This window comes from Patagioenas fasciata, chromosome 1 (genome assembly GCF_037038585.1).
Source record: "Patagioenas fasciata isolate bPatFas1 chromosome 1, bPatFas1.hap1, whole genome shotgun sequence".
NCBI classification, from domain to species: Eukaryota; Metazoa; Chordata; class Aves; order Columbiformes; family Columbidae; genus Patagioenas; species Patagioenas fasciata.
Window position 1 is genome coordinate 137,365,118 of NC_092520.1, and position 14,536 is coordinate 137,379,653.

Here is a 14,536-nt window from a genome sequence, read left to right on the forward strand (position 1 = left end):
AATTATGTGTTTTTCCACAGAACAGAGCTAAATTGTAGAACTCATTAGCACAAGATCCTATGGATGCCGAATTTTACATGCATTCAAGGAACAATTAAAGTAACAGGAAAAAAAATAAAGCCATGAAGAGCTTGTTAATCCTAAAGAATCTGTCTTTCAGGAAAGTGCTGTGGTACAAAGCCCTCGCGGCTAAAAGAGCATTTCAGGCAAGTGCCCCTACATGCTTATTCTGTTGTTGTAACTCCTCTGTAGGCATCATTATTGTCAACTGTCAGAGACAGAATACTGATTTAAGTGGACCTTTGGCCTGACCCAGTGTGGTTGTTCCTATGTTGTGGCTGTAATCTGAAGGTAATTCACAGGGAATGGATTATATTGCTCTCTTGAGCACTGAGTAGTGGTTCACTGATAATGAATTGTGTCTGTTTGATGCTGCTTTGCTGCCTTCTCTGCCTCCTGTTTTTTGCTCCATCTTTTTCTTCTCTCCTGAATAGCCACGAAGATATCACTGTTCACGTGAACTTTCATTTTGGGTAGCATCATTTACCAATGTTTCTTTGGAATCCAGATTTTTGTGATTCCATTAAATAGTGCTTTCTTACCTGGCTGAAGAATGGCAGGAACAGAAAGATGCTTGTGTTTATGTAACCAGTCTCTAGCACCGCACAAGAGAGGGTGATTCACATACATCATGCAAAGCAGAACCTGACACTTTTGACAGTACCACTGAGATGAAACAGCTTTCTACTGCTGCTTTTGGGCAGATTGGAAGAGGAAAACACAAAAAGAGTAGTAAGGGAAGACTTAACCATAAAATCAGTAAAGATGAAGTAAGCACATTGTGAGCACTACACAGTGGTTAGTGTGATTTTCTCCTAAAAATTCATGGGTTTGTCATACTACTACTGTACAGTTTGACTGGCAGCAGCGCTATTGGAAGTAACAAAGCAGACCGGCCTATTATGTTTATTCTTTTGTCTTTGGGTGCTGGGCACCTGCCTGCCAGCTACCTGTGCACAGACCTCAGAGACACAGCAGTACATGCTGGGGGGGGTCTAAGATGGCCACCTGAGGTGTGAAGGCTCAGCTACACAGTCTTCTGCATGGACTAGGTACTGGTTAGCAGGGGCAGGACCTGGAGCCCCGTTGTGAAATGCGTGGCAATCCTGGCTAGCTCCACACAAAATGGGTTGCGTGGGCCCCGCCTGTGTGCGTTTCAAGTGCTGGAGGACTTGGCACAAGTTGAGCACCTAGTGGTGGAAGGCCTGGGGAAAGCCTGCCTTGCAGCTGAAGGGCTTGCTAGCGATGGGAGGGATCAACTGCGAGGTGTTTGCTGTGTTTCAGACAACTTGGACGCCGAGGAGGAGGAAATGAGTCAGTGACCGAACATGATGAGTTTCTTAATGCTCGTTAAGGGAGAGCGGTAGGAAGAACGTGTTATCCTCAGTATAAGTGTCAGTAAAAGCATTTAATTGTCTCTGCTTGGTAGGCGCAGTGCATGATGCGGGGCCATTTTAGGGACGAGCCACCACCGACTCTGCAAGCCCACCTGCCTTTACAGATGTGTGCGAGCGGTGGGTGAGTTCCCGCCGGCCTCGGCCCCGTCCCCGCCCGAGGCGCTGCCGGTGCTTCCCCAGGGCGGCCCGGCGGGAGGTGTGCGCGGCCGCGGGAAGGGGCGAGGCGGGGCAGCTCACAGCCCCTCGCCGCGTTCCCCTGCGGCGGCCGGCGTGCGCGCCGCCCTCGCCCGCTGATGCAATCGGAACCCGCAAGCGGCAGCAGCAGCGGCCACGGCAGCAGCAGCTCCGCTCCGGCGGCGCCCGCAGGCGGATCAGCCGGCCTTGAGCCCGCTTCCCCGCGGCAGGGAATTATCCCGCGTTTGCCAGCATGATGAAGGTAAAGCGGAGCGGGTTTCCTACCAGAACCCTCTTGTCCATCCTTCGGGGGATGCGGAGTAGCAGAGAGACTTTTCCTTGGCAAACACGGAAAGCGGTAGTTCACTCATCTTTATTTGCAGATTTTAATGCTCTTGTTTGTTATTTATGCTTTGCGAGGGATATTTCTGTCCCCAAGAGATTTATTGTTTTAAGATTCGCAAGCATGATGTTCTTTCCATGTTCTTTCGTTGCAGACAGCATGTACGGAACAGAAATGATGAGTCGGGAAGGAGAAGGGGGGGAAGGGAAGGTGTATAATTTCCTCGGGGCGGGGGGGGGGTGTGGAGGCGCGGATTTCTTACTGTTTAGTTGTAGCACGGGACTCGTAATGATTAAAAAGAAACCACAAAGGGTATGGTCCCCTGGCAGGCATAATGCCGGCTTATGCGTGTGAGTTTATTATAGATCTTATGTCTGCCATTGTACTAAAATAGACCATGAGTAAAACCCAGTAACATGTATTTAGAGTTTTTTTGAGTAATTTCAGAAATAACTCTAAATAATGGAAGAGGAGTTGTCAGTAGTGAACACTAATGTGAGAGATGAGCATCTGTACCAACTATCTTTTTATAGATGTCATGTTTATGTTCTGCTAAGTGAGGCTGATCTGGGGATTAAAAAGAAGTCTTCCTTGTCAAGACAAAGAACATGGAGATACCATAGGTGTTTTTTCAGTTGGATGGAGGGAACAGGTGCACTAAGATTAATTTTTGCGTTTTGAAGGAGGTTTGTGCTGGGCTGAGTGTGAAATTCACAGCTGCAGCCTAATGCCAAGGTTAGTAGTTGAGGAAAAACAAGACTGAGTTATTTGCTGTCCTTGGGTAACTATAACAGGTGGAATATGGGCACAACAAGTATGTGGCTGGCAGGTGTCTCTCCAGCTCCTCTCTGTTGCTGATGACAAATGTCACTGTTATTAGATGCTAGATGTTATCAACTTTGCTCTCTCCAAAGAGGTGGGTCTAGCAGTGGTGCAGATGCTACTGATGATGGTGAGGCTAGGACAGGACAGTGCTCTGGAGAGGCCTCAGGAGGCCCTGGTTAGCCCCATTTGCATTTATGGCAACTAGAGAGTGGCAGACCAGCCATGGCAGAAAACTGATCTGAAACTGCTCAGGGAAAATACCCAAGCAGCTGCCCCCAGCCAGAATGCTTAGGGACAGAATGCAAGTGCGTCAAGAATTGAAGCAGACTGTCATGTTTTATATCGCTTTTGATGTACCTGTTGTGTGTCTAGGAAAGAGGGCATGACCCTGGTCTCTGGGGTGTTAACCAGCACCTGTCAGTAATGCTCAGGCATGCCTGTACAAAAAATGAGTCGCAGGCAAGCCACAGACCTACCTGTTTGCTCAGAGCGGTGCTGGCACCTCATTGAGTTCTTCTCACCTGCACAAAACCTAACTTTGCTTTGTATTTTTATAGTAGAAAAGACATCATGAAGCAATAGCTAGGGCAGTAAAAGTACACTCTTGTCACTTGTAAGTGGTGTACCCTTGGGAAAGTAATTTCTGTGTGAGCCCTTTACCCTTTATTTGCCTCATCTGTTCAGACTGCAAGCTCTTCAGGGTTGTGGCTGTCACTGTATTTGTAGAACGTGTATCAAAGATGCAGAAAATTACCATTTGATTGTCATGATATTTATGCATATGTCAATACATTTCTAAAGGTAGCAGTAAGCAACACCATTATTACAGCTCCTTATCCCTTCATCTCCCCTGTCATCATTTCCTGCTTTTAGTCACGACCCTCCCTTTCTCCTTGAACCATTTCCAGCCCAACCTCAACCCTCTCTGGACTGTTCAAAGGAATATTATGTACTGAAATGAATTATGCCTCTGGTTTCTGCAGTCCTGCCTTGTCCACCTATTGCTTTGATTGTTTCTGACAGGCTTAGCACTTCTAGCAATGTGTGATCCAGTGGATTTTCTGATTTTTTTTTTTTCCCATGGAAATTGAGTATTGAAATCTGCTGTAAAGTCCTAGCTAAAAAAAGCAGATTGCAAAATCATTAGGTAGCTTAAAGAGAGTTGTGATCTTGCTCAACCAGTGCATAGGCCATATCCTTGGTTTAATCTGACAGATGAAAATAATTCAAATGGAATTCACTAGTGATGAACTCATCCTTGGGAGGGCAATGTTAGGAAAGGAGCTAAATCGGCTCATTAACTGTGTAAGCACTCAGTTACTCTGAATTTGTTCAGCAAATTTAAAACAGTTTATTTGGTGCGGGCATGCTAAACAATTGGGTAAATTCTATTTGGAAAATTTGCACAATTAGCCTTTTTAGACCAGCTTTGTGAGGACTGGCATCTTCATGTCGCTACAGTGACATATTATGTGTTTCACAGTGCTAGATGAGCTCACAGAGACTTCAATACTGAGTGTGGCTTTTGATAATAAATTGTGGCTAGCCAGCTGCCACAGTGGCTTTAATGTAGAGATTAAATGCACAACCTTCATCTTGAATGTCTGAATTTCAGTGATACTTGGGCATAAATCGAAGTAGTACGTGACCCTCAGTTGTTACCTGTAGTCACACACTTGCAACTCAATACCTCCAGTTCTTATATAGGATGAAGTGAATAAGTGGTCCCATTTACCTTGGAAACATTTTCATTACTTCATGAGTTTAAAGGAACAGGTAATATCACCTCATAAAAATACAGCATGTGTTGTAGAAGGGCAACTTAGCAAATATTACCATATGCTATTGCAGATGAAAATGCAGTGTTATCCTTATGGAAAGGCCTGATGTTGCCCTTCGGTGTGTTTATCAAATGATCCAGGAGTTAAAACAAACTAAATAATTGAAACTATCTTTAAAACGATCAAGAGGTCTTTTGAGACCGATTGGTCTTTTGTGCATCTTGGCCCATAGTTTATTTCTGTTTTTACAAACTTAATGTCATAATACCCTTCCAACAGAGTTACTCATTTACTTTCTTCCCTTGAGGTCTGCAGTTTGTTAGGTTTTAGATGCATTAATGAAGTGCAGCATATGACTTCTCAGTAGGTACAGAGCTATTGCTAATTCAGTTTGCCTGTTAGAGCATTTCACACAATAGTTGATAAAAACGGTTTTGGCAAGCACAGAAAGTATATTGTTTTTCCTGGTATGTGAATAGGGTTTAATTCCACAAGGTTTTGCTTGTGTTAATTTCCAGCAGCATTCAGATATCAGCGCCACACAAAGCAGGTCCACTTGTTTAGTTTTATTTAGACTGTTGTCATAGGGGTCATCACTTCTGTAATAAATGCTTGAATTTGCATTACCCTTACTGAGAATTAACTTTTTTAAACCTTTTATGCTGAGAAGCTGAAGGAACTGGGTTTGTTCAGTCTTGTGAAGAGAAGGCTTTGGGGTGATGTAATAGCAGCCCTCCAAAATCTAGAGAAAAATCAAGGTGAGGCCAGACTTTGCAATGATGTATGGTAGGAGGACAAGAGACAATGGCATAATTTGAAATGAAGAAGGCTCAGACTGAATATAAGGAAAACATTCTCCCCACAAGGGCAGTCAGGCAGTGGAATGGGTTGCCAGGAGAGGCTGTGCAGGCCTCCATCCTTGGGAGCTCTCAAGACTCAACTGTGTAAAGCCTTGAGAAACCTGGTCTGAGCTCAGAGCTGACCCTGCTTTGAGGAGGAGTTTGGACTGGAGACCTCCTGAGGCACCTTCCAGACTGGATTTTTTATGATGCTGGAAAAAAGCTTATCACCTAGGATTTTTTTTTTTAATCCAGTCTTAGTCTTTGACACAGTAGTGTGGATCAGTACATGTTTGTCCAGAGCTCTGCTTGCTAAGCTTTTAACAGTACAAAGAACTGGTCTTTAAAGTCACCAGTATAGGCAGATTTCTTTGCAGAAAGTAATTTCTTCAGCATGTCAGTAGAATAACAATATTTTGTTCTTCTCTATTATCTTGAGGAACTCAAATGCTTAACAGAAGAGGTTGCACAGGAATGTTGGTGCAAGTCTCTTCGAAAGACTTTTACTTTATTTGGACTATTTGGAGTTTGTTGGGGGTTGGGGTGGGGGGGGGCTTGCTCCACTTTCCCCCCCTTTGCCCGAGTCTTGTTGCTTTAATTACCTTACTGGGATCTGTGGTAAGGTTTATCAATACTCCATCAGTTTGCCTACTGTTGAGCCAGATAAGACGACTGTACCTCCTTCCTGCTCTCTCAACACCTTCCCTCTAAGTCCTGTATTTTCTTTTGCCATCCACATTGGAGTGCCATACTTGTAGTCAGCACTGTTTTCATGTGAGTTGGGCAAAATATTTAAGGTGACATATATATAAAATTAATGTTCTGTTCTGCCATTTCCACGTGAACTGGATTTCAACAGTGGTCAAATGAGATTTAGTTCTAAGATGGTTTAAAATGCTTAAGATTAGCTTCATAAATTCAGAAACGACAAAGACATTCTAGTCAAGAATATTGATATTCATGTGGGTTGAAGCTGGGCAAAACCCTTGGTTCATGGAGGTGTTACAAGTAAGTTATTTGTCTATTTAGATTTATTGAGCTGAGCAGAGCTGGTAGGTCATTACAGGTGTTGAACTATAAGAGGACAAGTCTACATTACTTGTCATAGGCCTGTTTATTATTTTAATTACTAGAGCCATTTCTTAGTATTTCAAAGTTATTTTTATAATAGAGACTATCGTTCTTGATTTGTAATGACCTTTTACTATGCTATAATTTTGGCAAAGGGCCTCTGTTTGCTTTGCATGCCTAATGCACGCTTAATGTTTACACCTCTACAAATACCTCGTCTGTGACCGTATTTTTTCCAAGGCCACTTTTAATGTGCTGAGTGCTGTTTTGCTCTCAAGTTCCCTGGGCAGAATCCAGTTTGCTCTGGGCACTGTCAACAAATGATAGAGGACTTCAGATGAAGGGCTTGCTCACAAGGTATTAAGAAAGGACACACAGGCTAATTTTAATGCAACTCCAGACTTCTGTTTTGTTATAATTTGTGATTTTTCCCTGTCTTAGAGTTGTTACAGAGTTGAATATACACTAAGTAGGTGGAGTATCTGGCTTTGTCACTAGTTTAAAATATTTAACTTCTTTTAAGCACATCTTAACACACTTGTCATCAAGACAAGCAGCTTCTTGTGGTTGTTATCTTGGTTTTTTTCTGCATTCAAGGGAGTAATGCATGACACTATATGTCAACGCTGTTGTTGTGCTGTGTTTTCCTTGGTTTGTTAGTAAGCTTCCACGGAATTATTTACATTTGCTTGGTGTGATGGATTGTACTTACTACATTTCATTGCAGCCACTGAAACTCATAACGACTGTAAATCAAGAAGAGTTACTAACATATTCTGAGCTGGACATCTATCATGCAAATATGTTCCCTCTCTAGTTCGTTCTTAATTTGCACAAGAACACAAACATCATTGTAGGTACTGTCTTCAATATTTTAATGCTAGTTAGGTCTGTTCCTAGTGCCCTTTACATCAAGAAGAAAGCTTCTACTTTCTTTCTACTTTGTTGAGTTGCATCCAGTTGAATCAAATTAAGGCAGTATTTGAACACACAACAAAAGATGTGTCACAGGGATATAATCCAGGCTGTGGTAAAGGCCAGGGACAGATCTCCCATCACATCAAACCAATTATACTAGGCTTAAAACTCGCTGGAGCTAGTATAGGCAGGTCTTCTGCAGCCATCACCTGCGTGCTCTTATGCAAGAAGCTTACATAGGGGCACAGCTGTGAGTGCACAGCCAAAACCATATAAATCATTTACACTTGTTCTTCTTCCTTGAGAAGAACTGTAACGGATCTGATGGGTATGTCTCTATAAGGAAGAGGAGCTGTAGATTTAGTTCCTGGGGAGCTGTGCACCTCCCAGGTGCCAGGTTCTGGCACCTGTCCACCTCCCAGTGAGCTCTCTGAAGCACCTGCCATCCAGTGTGAGGTGTGCCCATGGGACAAGCTGTGCCTAAATTTCCTCTCTGTAGAAGAGACAGATGTTTCTACCTTCCTTCACTTAGGTGGTGTGACTGTGGAGCCAGTATCAATTTTTAAGGCTTCCAAGTATTAGAGTGAGAATGTTCATTTAAAGCTTATAAATAATGAAGGTCTCAGTTCTTTACCTGGAACAAACAGTAGAAAAACTGCAAGCATCATACAGACCAGCCTTCCATCAGGACCAAGAGAAAACACAGTCTTTGCAACACCTCTGGAGAAACCCTGGTTTCTGTTTTGGTGGTGGGTTTTGTTTGCTTTTCCTACCCTGGTTTGCATTACCCATTTAAAGAGACCTACTAGATCACTCAAGCCTTGAAAGCTCAATTGTGGGTCCTTCTGCAGCATTGTGACCGAGTGTCCAGGCAGAACGCACATCCAGGTGTACACAGTTCTGCCTGCACACAAAAAAACTGGGACTGTGGTCGGCTATTTGAAAAGAGCGACACTGCCCAGGAGCGCGTTTATAAAGAAGTGCTCCTCTGGCTGGACAGGCAGAAGGCGCCTGCAGTGTTGAGCCCATTCTGATGCCCAGGTTGGATAGCTGCTGCCATGCTTTATCAGCTTCATCTGTTGGACATGTAACAGCTAAACAAACCGCTTGGGAACAGGCAATAACTGCACTAACAGCCTAATGCAACACAGAAAGTCATGCTTCTTATGCTTTTGCACCCGTGGCATTTGATCCTCAGTAATGAATTAAATAGACCATTCGAAGTTATCAGGGCTAGATGTGATATCAAACCTGCATATGTCTGCCCTTTGCAGACCAGCAACCATGTGCACAGTTGCATAATGTTTTATTGTGCGTGCTGTTATTCGAGAGCCAGCTTTCTAAGTTTCTGCTTTAGTATTTCTAGTAGGACTGTGTACAGGACTTGTGGTGAAAAAAGTAACTAATTTCTTCTCCAAAAGTTTATTTTTCCCCCAGAGCTTTTGTTTTCAGTGTGTGATTCATCATTGCTCAGTGTCTTATGTAAACCCTTATTCCAGTGCAAAATGGACTTAAATGGGACACGGTCTAAGCACTCTGAGAATAGCTACAAATGACCTCTTACACAGGCCAGTGATCAGGCCTCACTCTGTGTTTCTTCTGGTTCCACTGCAGTTACCAGGAAGATTGCAAACAGGAGTGTGTCCTTAAATACAGGTTTTTGTCTGCTAGCTCTTTAAGCATGTCAGTTCTCATTTTGGAATCCATCACTGTCTCTGCTGTTGTGGGTTTAGTTTTGTTTGTTTTTGTTTTTTTTTCCTTCCCCTCGGTGATTTATTTGCAAACTGCAGAAGCTTTCGTCTTCTGCACTAAATTGTCTACTTCCAGCTCTAAACCCTCAGTGACATTTCAGACAATGATTTTATTTGTTTCTACTGTGTGTGCATTCATGTTATTCACATTATCATTTGGTAATTACATCAGGCCACTTGCCATGGTCATCAGCTGCAGGATCTGTGTGTAGTTTCCACCATCAGGGAATTCTTTAAACCAGATCTGTTCTTTACCTGTATTAGCTGTCTCAGGATAAAAAATACAGCCAGTATAACTGAATCCCTGAGGAAAATAAACAGAATATTGTTTATTGTGCTTAGGCTGATCTTTGCTGGTATAACTGTAGTTAAAAGCGCATCCCATAGCTCTGGTTAACTGTACTATAAAATCTTAAAATGCTAATTTAGTACCTAGCATTATAGAATACATGAGTAAAGAGAAATGTTAGAGAAAACATAACACAAGCTTCCTTGTGGTTAACAGCAAAGCCCTTTTACAGTAGTAGGGAAAAGTATGTAATAGCATTTGTACCCTTATTACCAATTTTATGTAGGTTTCATATCAATGGCCACTGGGCCTAAACACAATAAAACCATGGTGACTTCAAAAATTTTAATTTGACCAATAACCATATCACATCGCCATGAGACCCTTATCTAGTTAGAAAACAGGCAGATGAATTTATACATCAACCAGACCCAGCTGGATGCTTTAACATGTTTTTCTTTATACCATTCTAGCAAACAATGCACTTGTGAAAAACCTAATTAATGCTGGAACAGACAAACAAACCAACAAAAGAGGCACTTAGAGGCACTGTTCATAGGAGTTAGAGATAAAAGAGCTCCATTAGATCATCTGCCTCTTCCCCGAATAGCACGAGGCTGTTTTCCTCAATCAGAAGGGAAGAGTTGTTGAACTGAGCAAGAGGGTAAAGATGAGGAAATGACACTGGGGAGTGACAGAGCAACAGGAGGGTCATAGGAAGGAAAACAAACAAGAACAGTATGAACAGCAGGCTTAGAAATCAAGGTTAAAGAACATTGCATTTGGAGGTCATTTGTGAAGAGGGTTTCTTTAGAGTACTTTTCTATTTCTGTGAAGAAAATAGGAAGGAGGATTGTGTGGTTGTACAGGAAATCTGTTAAGACAGAACTCACTACTGAATAAAGAGACACCATGCCGAGAAGTACAGCTGTTTTATGTCCTGTATTGGGTGTGGCTGATGGTGGGTTTTCAGTGTTTTTCAATTGGAAAGGATCACACTTTAGATTCCATGTTCATTCCATGTTCATTCCATTCACAGCTTATGTTGTAAATTTTCTGAAATATCTGGCAAAATAATTTTAGCATGAGGCTGAATAGATCCCTGGTCTCAGGTTCTCCTTAGAGTTAGTTACAACAAATTAATCTATTTTCTATTTTTGGTGAGCTCTTTTCTTCCCTTTAGCCTTCTTGATAATCCAGTTTGTCAAACACATGTTCTTTTTCAATTTCAGAAGTAGTTATCCTTCACCTTGCTACCTTTCAGGTGAACTGACACAAGCTTTCTTGTACAATAGGTTAGGCAATATTGAACTCATTCAAATATTAATTTAAGCACTGAGTCAAAACATTGACATTGTTTCCTAGAGAGGTTTCTCACGCGAGTGCTGACTGCAATGACTTGACTTTAGCAACATTGTCTTTCATTTATTTAATCTCATGATATCAACTTGATCTGCTGTCAGAGTTGTGGCATAGCTATAAATGTTACTAAATAAGAATCTTGGACAGACTAGCTGAATATTTCCATTTCTTTGTGTTCTCTGTTTTAAGATTTTTCTAACCAACAAGTTGTGCTCATATAATCTGAATTGTCTTTTATTTAAACAAAATAAAACCACTGATACTTGTTTTAAGAGGAGCATATTTCAGTTTCATTCAAATTATTTAAATCACTTTAAATTAAACCAAATAAAGTGCTCAAACCAAAAGATAAGTGTCTACACAGTCTTTTGGACTATTTTAATTATAATTTATTTAAATTCAACCTTACTTTATGCAATGCAGCCATCTTAGTTAAAGGAACTCTTGTATGTTCTGAGCCCTGATGCTTTCACTCTGGTGCAAAATTATCCTTAAATAATGTGGAAGATTTCTTTTTTTGCTGTGATGGTGGCTTTGTATTTTTCTTTATTGTATACTGTCATTACACTGCCTCACTGTTTAACCAACATTAGTGCTAGCTCAAGGTTGAACAAGCAGCCACAGTAAGGTGATAATGCCCAGCTGACAAGGTGTCAGGTAAGACTAGTCTTAAAGAAATGTATTGGAAGTGCAGAAATCAACACAAATAAGAATTCTTGGCAAACCAAGTGCAAAGTTAAGCACTGAAACTGCGCATGCCAAATTAATTGCCTTTTTTTTTTTCCTGTGGTGATTGTTTTTTGGTTCCCCCCACCCTTCCCAGTACTAATCTGTGCATATATTGAGGTGTATCATTGGAGCTGCTCTGGGATTTGTGCTATACATGTTCTTTGAATTCGTTCTTGAAGACTGATAAGCCAACACATGGAGAGTGCTCCAGCCTAGCAAAGATACCTTGGAGATCTCTGTTTGGCTTGATAAGTGGTTAGAAATACAATTTAAGAATCAGCCTTCTTGCTCCTTCTGTCTTGATTCTGACAAGTAGATTTGAAAGAAGTTATGTGGGTAAAGCATGCCATGCTGTTATTTAAATGACCCAACCCAATGAATGTACTTGATGACACTTGCATGGTAACACATACATATATGTATGTGCACGTTCACATACATACAACATAAAGACAGTATTAAAATATTTTTCTGTCATACAGCTACTCCCATGACAGCTGAGGTAAACTTGCCTGGCTCTTACATTCCATAAATTAGCTTCTTGAGCTCTGGATGTCTTTATCAAATGTCATTAAGTAAATATCTTTTTAGTGGATATTAAAACTAGTATGATATGACTCAGCCCTACAGCAATATTCAGAATTTCTCTCTGTCTGACAGTGGGTGGATTTCTTTTAAAGCTATGTACATCATTATTCCTCTTCTGTGTTTTTTTTTTTTTTTTTTTTGGTGGTGTGCCTGCCAAATTCTATTAACATTTCCTAGGGGCAGCTGAAAACTGTTTTGAAGTAATGAAAATGTTTTATATGACCCTCGCAATATACAGAATATATGGCATTTGTGCATCTCTTGATTTGTATGGCTTTGAATGCCAAAATACTTGTCATCATGTACCTGATTTGGCTTGCCTGTAGGCAATACCATAGTAGAAGTCATGTATTTATTGATCTTCTAGATTCCTGGAATCTACTAAGTATTCTAATTTCATTATCCTTCCAGTGTAAATTAGAGCGTGAAATATTTCTTAGACACTTAGTAACCAGAAGCAAGCACAGGAAGAAGCAGTAAGACACTGTTTTAGCTTGGAGAAATGTCTCAAAAAGAACTTTCTTAACTGAAAACTATTTTTCATGTAATTTCTGACTGAGAGGAACCTCCTGCTCCATCTTTGGTGAGGCCTGATGGCTGCTGTGATAGTCATGGTTCTAAGTTTCTCTGCATAGCAGGAGGTGAGGTTGTCTCTGTAGAGGGAACCATATGCATCAATAGCTTATTTGCTTCTTTAGGTTCTTGTCCTCCATGAGTAGCCAGTGCCTGCTGACAAAGTACTATCCATAATTCTTTCATGGCCATGGAACTGGGTTTTCAGATGTTCCCTGTGGCTGGTAGTACTCTTAACCAGGGCACTGGTGCCGTTGATTAAATTGTCATTCAGCATGGAGACATCAGAGCTGTCTGTGGGCTAACTTGGATAAGCACACCCTGGTGAAACCATAAAGGTGACTAAGGATTTTGTGAAACTGCACATCTGGACTTGTTTTGAAAGCAACCAATAATGATTTCTTAGCTGTAAATATGAACTCCGCAGAAACTATTTGCATTTATTTCTTTACTCCTACCTTCCACTAGGGAAAGTTTACTATTCCCCAATGGTGAGAAGAGTTATCAAGTATATCAAACGACAGAGAAAATTAAGTGAGCACAGGACTGATTAAAGAATTCAATTTCTTTGAAAAAGGGTGACAAAGTATATGGCATATAAGGTAACTGCAACTGTTCCTTTTTTTAAAATCAAATAATGTCATATACTGTAGGTTAAAGAAGTGCAGTTTGCAGCTTAAGTTTACAGTGATGAAGCTTCTAATAATCTTCAGTTCCTATTTCGTGAAGATGAACCTATAGGATAATGAGGGAGCTAGAAGCTGAGAAGAGCAGTTCAACAAAGTATCTGGTAGAATCTCAGTTTATAGCACAGATAATCCCAAAAGAGAAAAAAAAAAAAACATTGGTGCTACTACTGTGTCTTAAAAGCTACCAAGTGTGAGGGCACAGGAAAAACTAAGGTAGACTCATGTAGCCTAGGGAGTTTGGGGACATGGGCCTGTTTTTGTAGCAGAAGGTCCTTTTGGCAGAAAGTGATTTGACTGCATAGAACAGGTGGATTCTCTGTTTCGAAGAAGCTGTGAGATGCAGGAGGATGCCCCAAAAGATGAACATAACTAGAGGCATGGCAAAATGGTAATAAAGAAGTTGATTGAGTGCTCCTGCAGGTCAATACTTTGGCTACAAGGTCTCCTGCCCGTCATAGAACAGCCGTCAGAGGAGGTGTGCCGAAGACAGCAGGGAAAGCATTGTTCGCAGCATCCTGATGCTCAAAGATGCTGAAAACATGTATGTCTAATGCTGTTGGAGGACCAAATGCAGGAGTTGAATGTTCAGGTTTGGGAAAGCTCTAGCAGAAGTGCAGGTGACAACTATTCAGTATAAAATTACCAAAAGCGCTGGGAAGTGTTAGACACACAATGATCCTTCACATGTTGGGAGGAGACTAACCCCCCTAAGGCTTACCTCTTCCTTATATAACAGTTAGATTCAAAATGAATACTAACGTGAAGGAGCACAATTATCCAACTGAGTTCGTGATTACTTTTGTAAATGGTAAAAGATTTGGAATTATTATAGCATTGAGATCTTCTATAGAAGTAAAGACAGAATTACTCCTCACCAGGTCTTTATCTTAGGAGTGTTTACCAGTGATACAATGTCACATAAAAAACACTTTCAAACAAAATTTAATCTAGTGTAATGATGTACACTTTTTTCCAAATACAAGCTTTACAGTGATGATAAAATCAATGTGCAGTTTCAATATTTTTGAAGGAAACCTGTTAAATACTGTCCTCTTCCAATTTAGAAATAGCAGTTACATATACCATAAAGAAAATGTTGTTAGCTTGACACCACAACAGAGGAAATACTATGGTGCTTGGTAATTGC

At 41.1% G+C, this 14,536-nt stretch overlaps 1 protein-coding gene across 6 annotated transcripts in view; it reads left to right on the forward strand.

Annotated features, from left to right (window-relative positions):
• Positions 1-14,536, forward strand: part of BCAT1 (branched chain amino acid transaminase 1) — a 71,578-nt gene that overhangs the window by 5,361 nt on the left and 51,681 nt on the right. Inside the window, exon 1 of one of the 6 annotated variants that reach the window (XM_071815686.1) lies at positions 185-206. The exons of 2 other annotated variants lie outside the window; for them this stretch is intronic. Coding sequence is in view for 2 of the 4 variants with exons in the window: in XM_065846584.2 (XP_065702656.1) it covers positions 1,885-1,989 (105 nt within the window). In the remaining 2 variants the exon portion in view is untranslated. Of the gene's footprint in view, positions 1-184; positions 207-1,403; positions 1,424-1,714; positions 1,990-14,536 lie in introns of those variants that run through there. 3 more of the 6 variants (XM_071815693.1, XM_065846584.2, XM_065846611.2) reach the window with 3 other exon arrangements.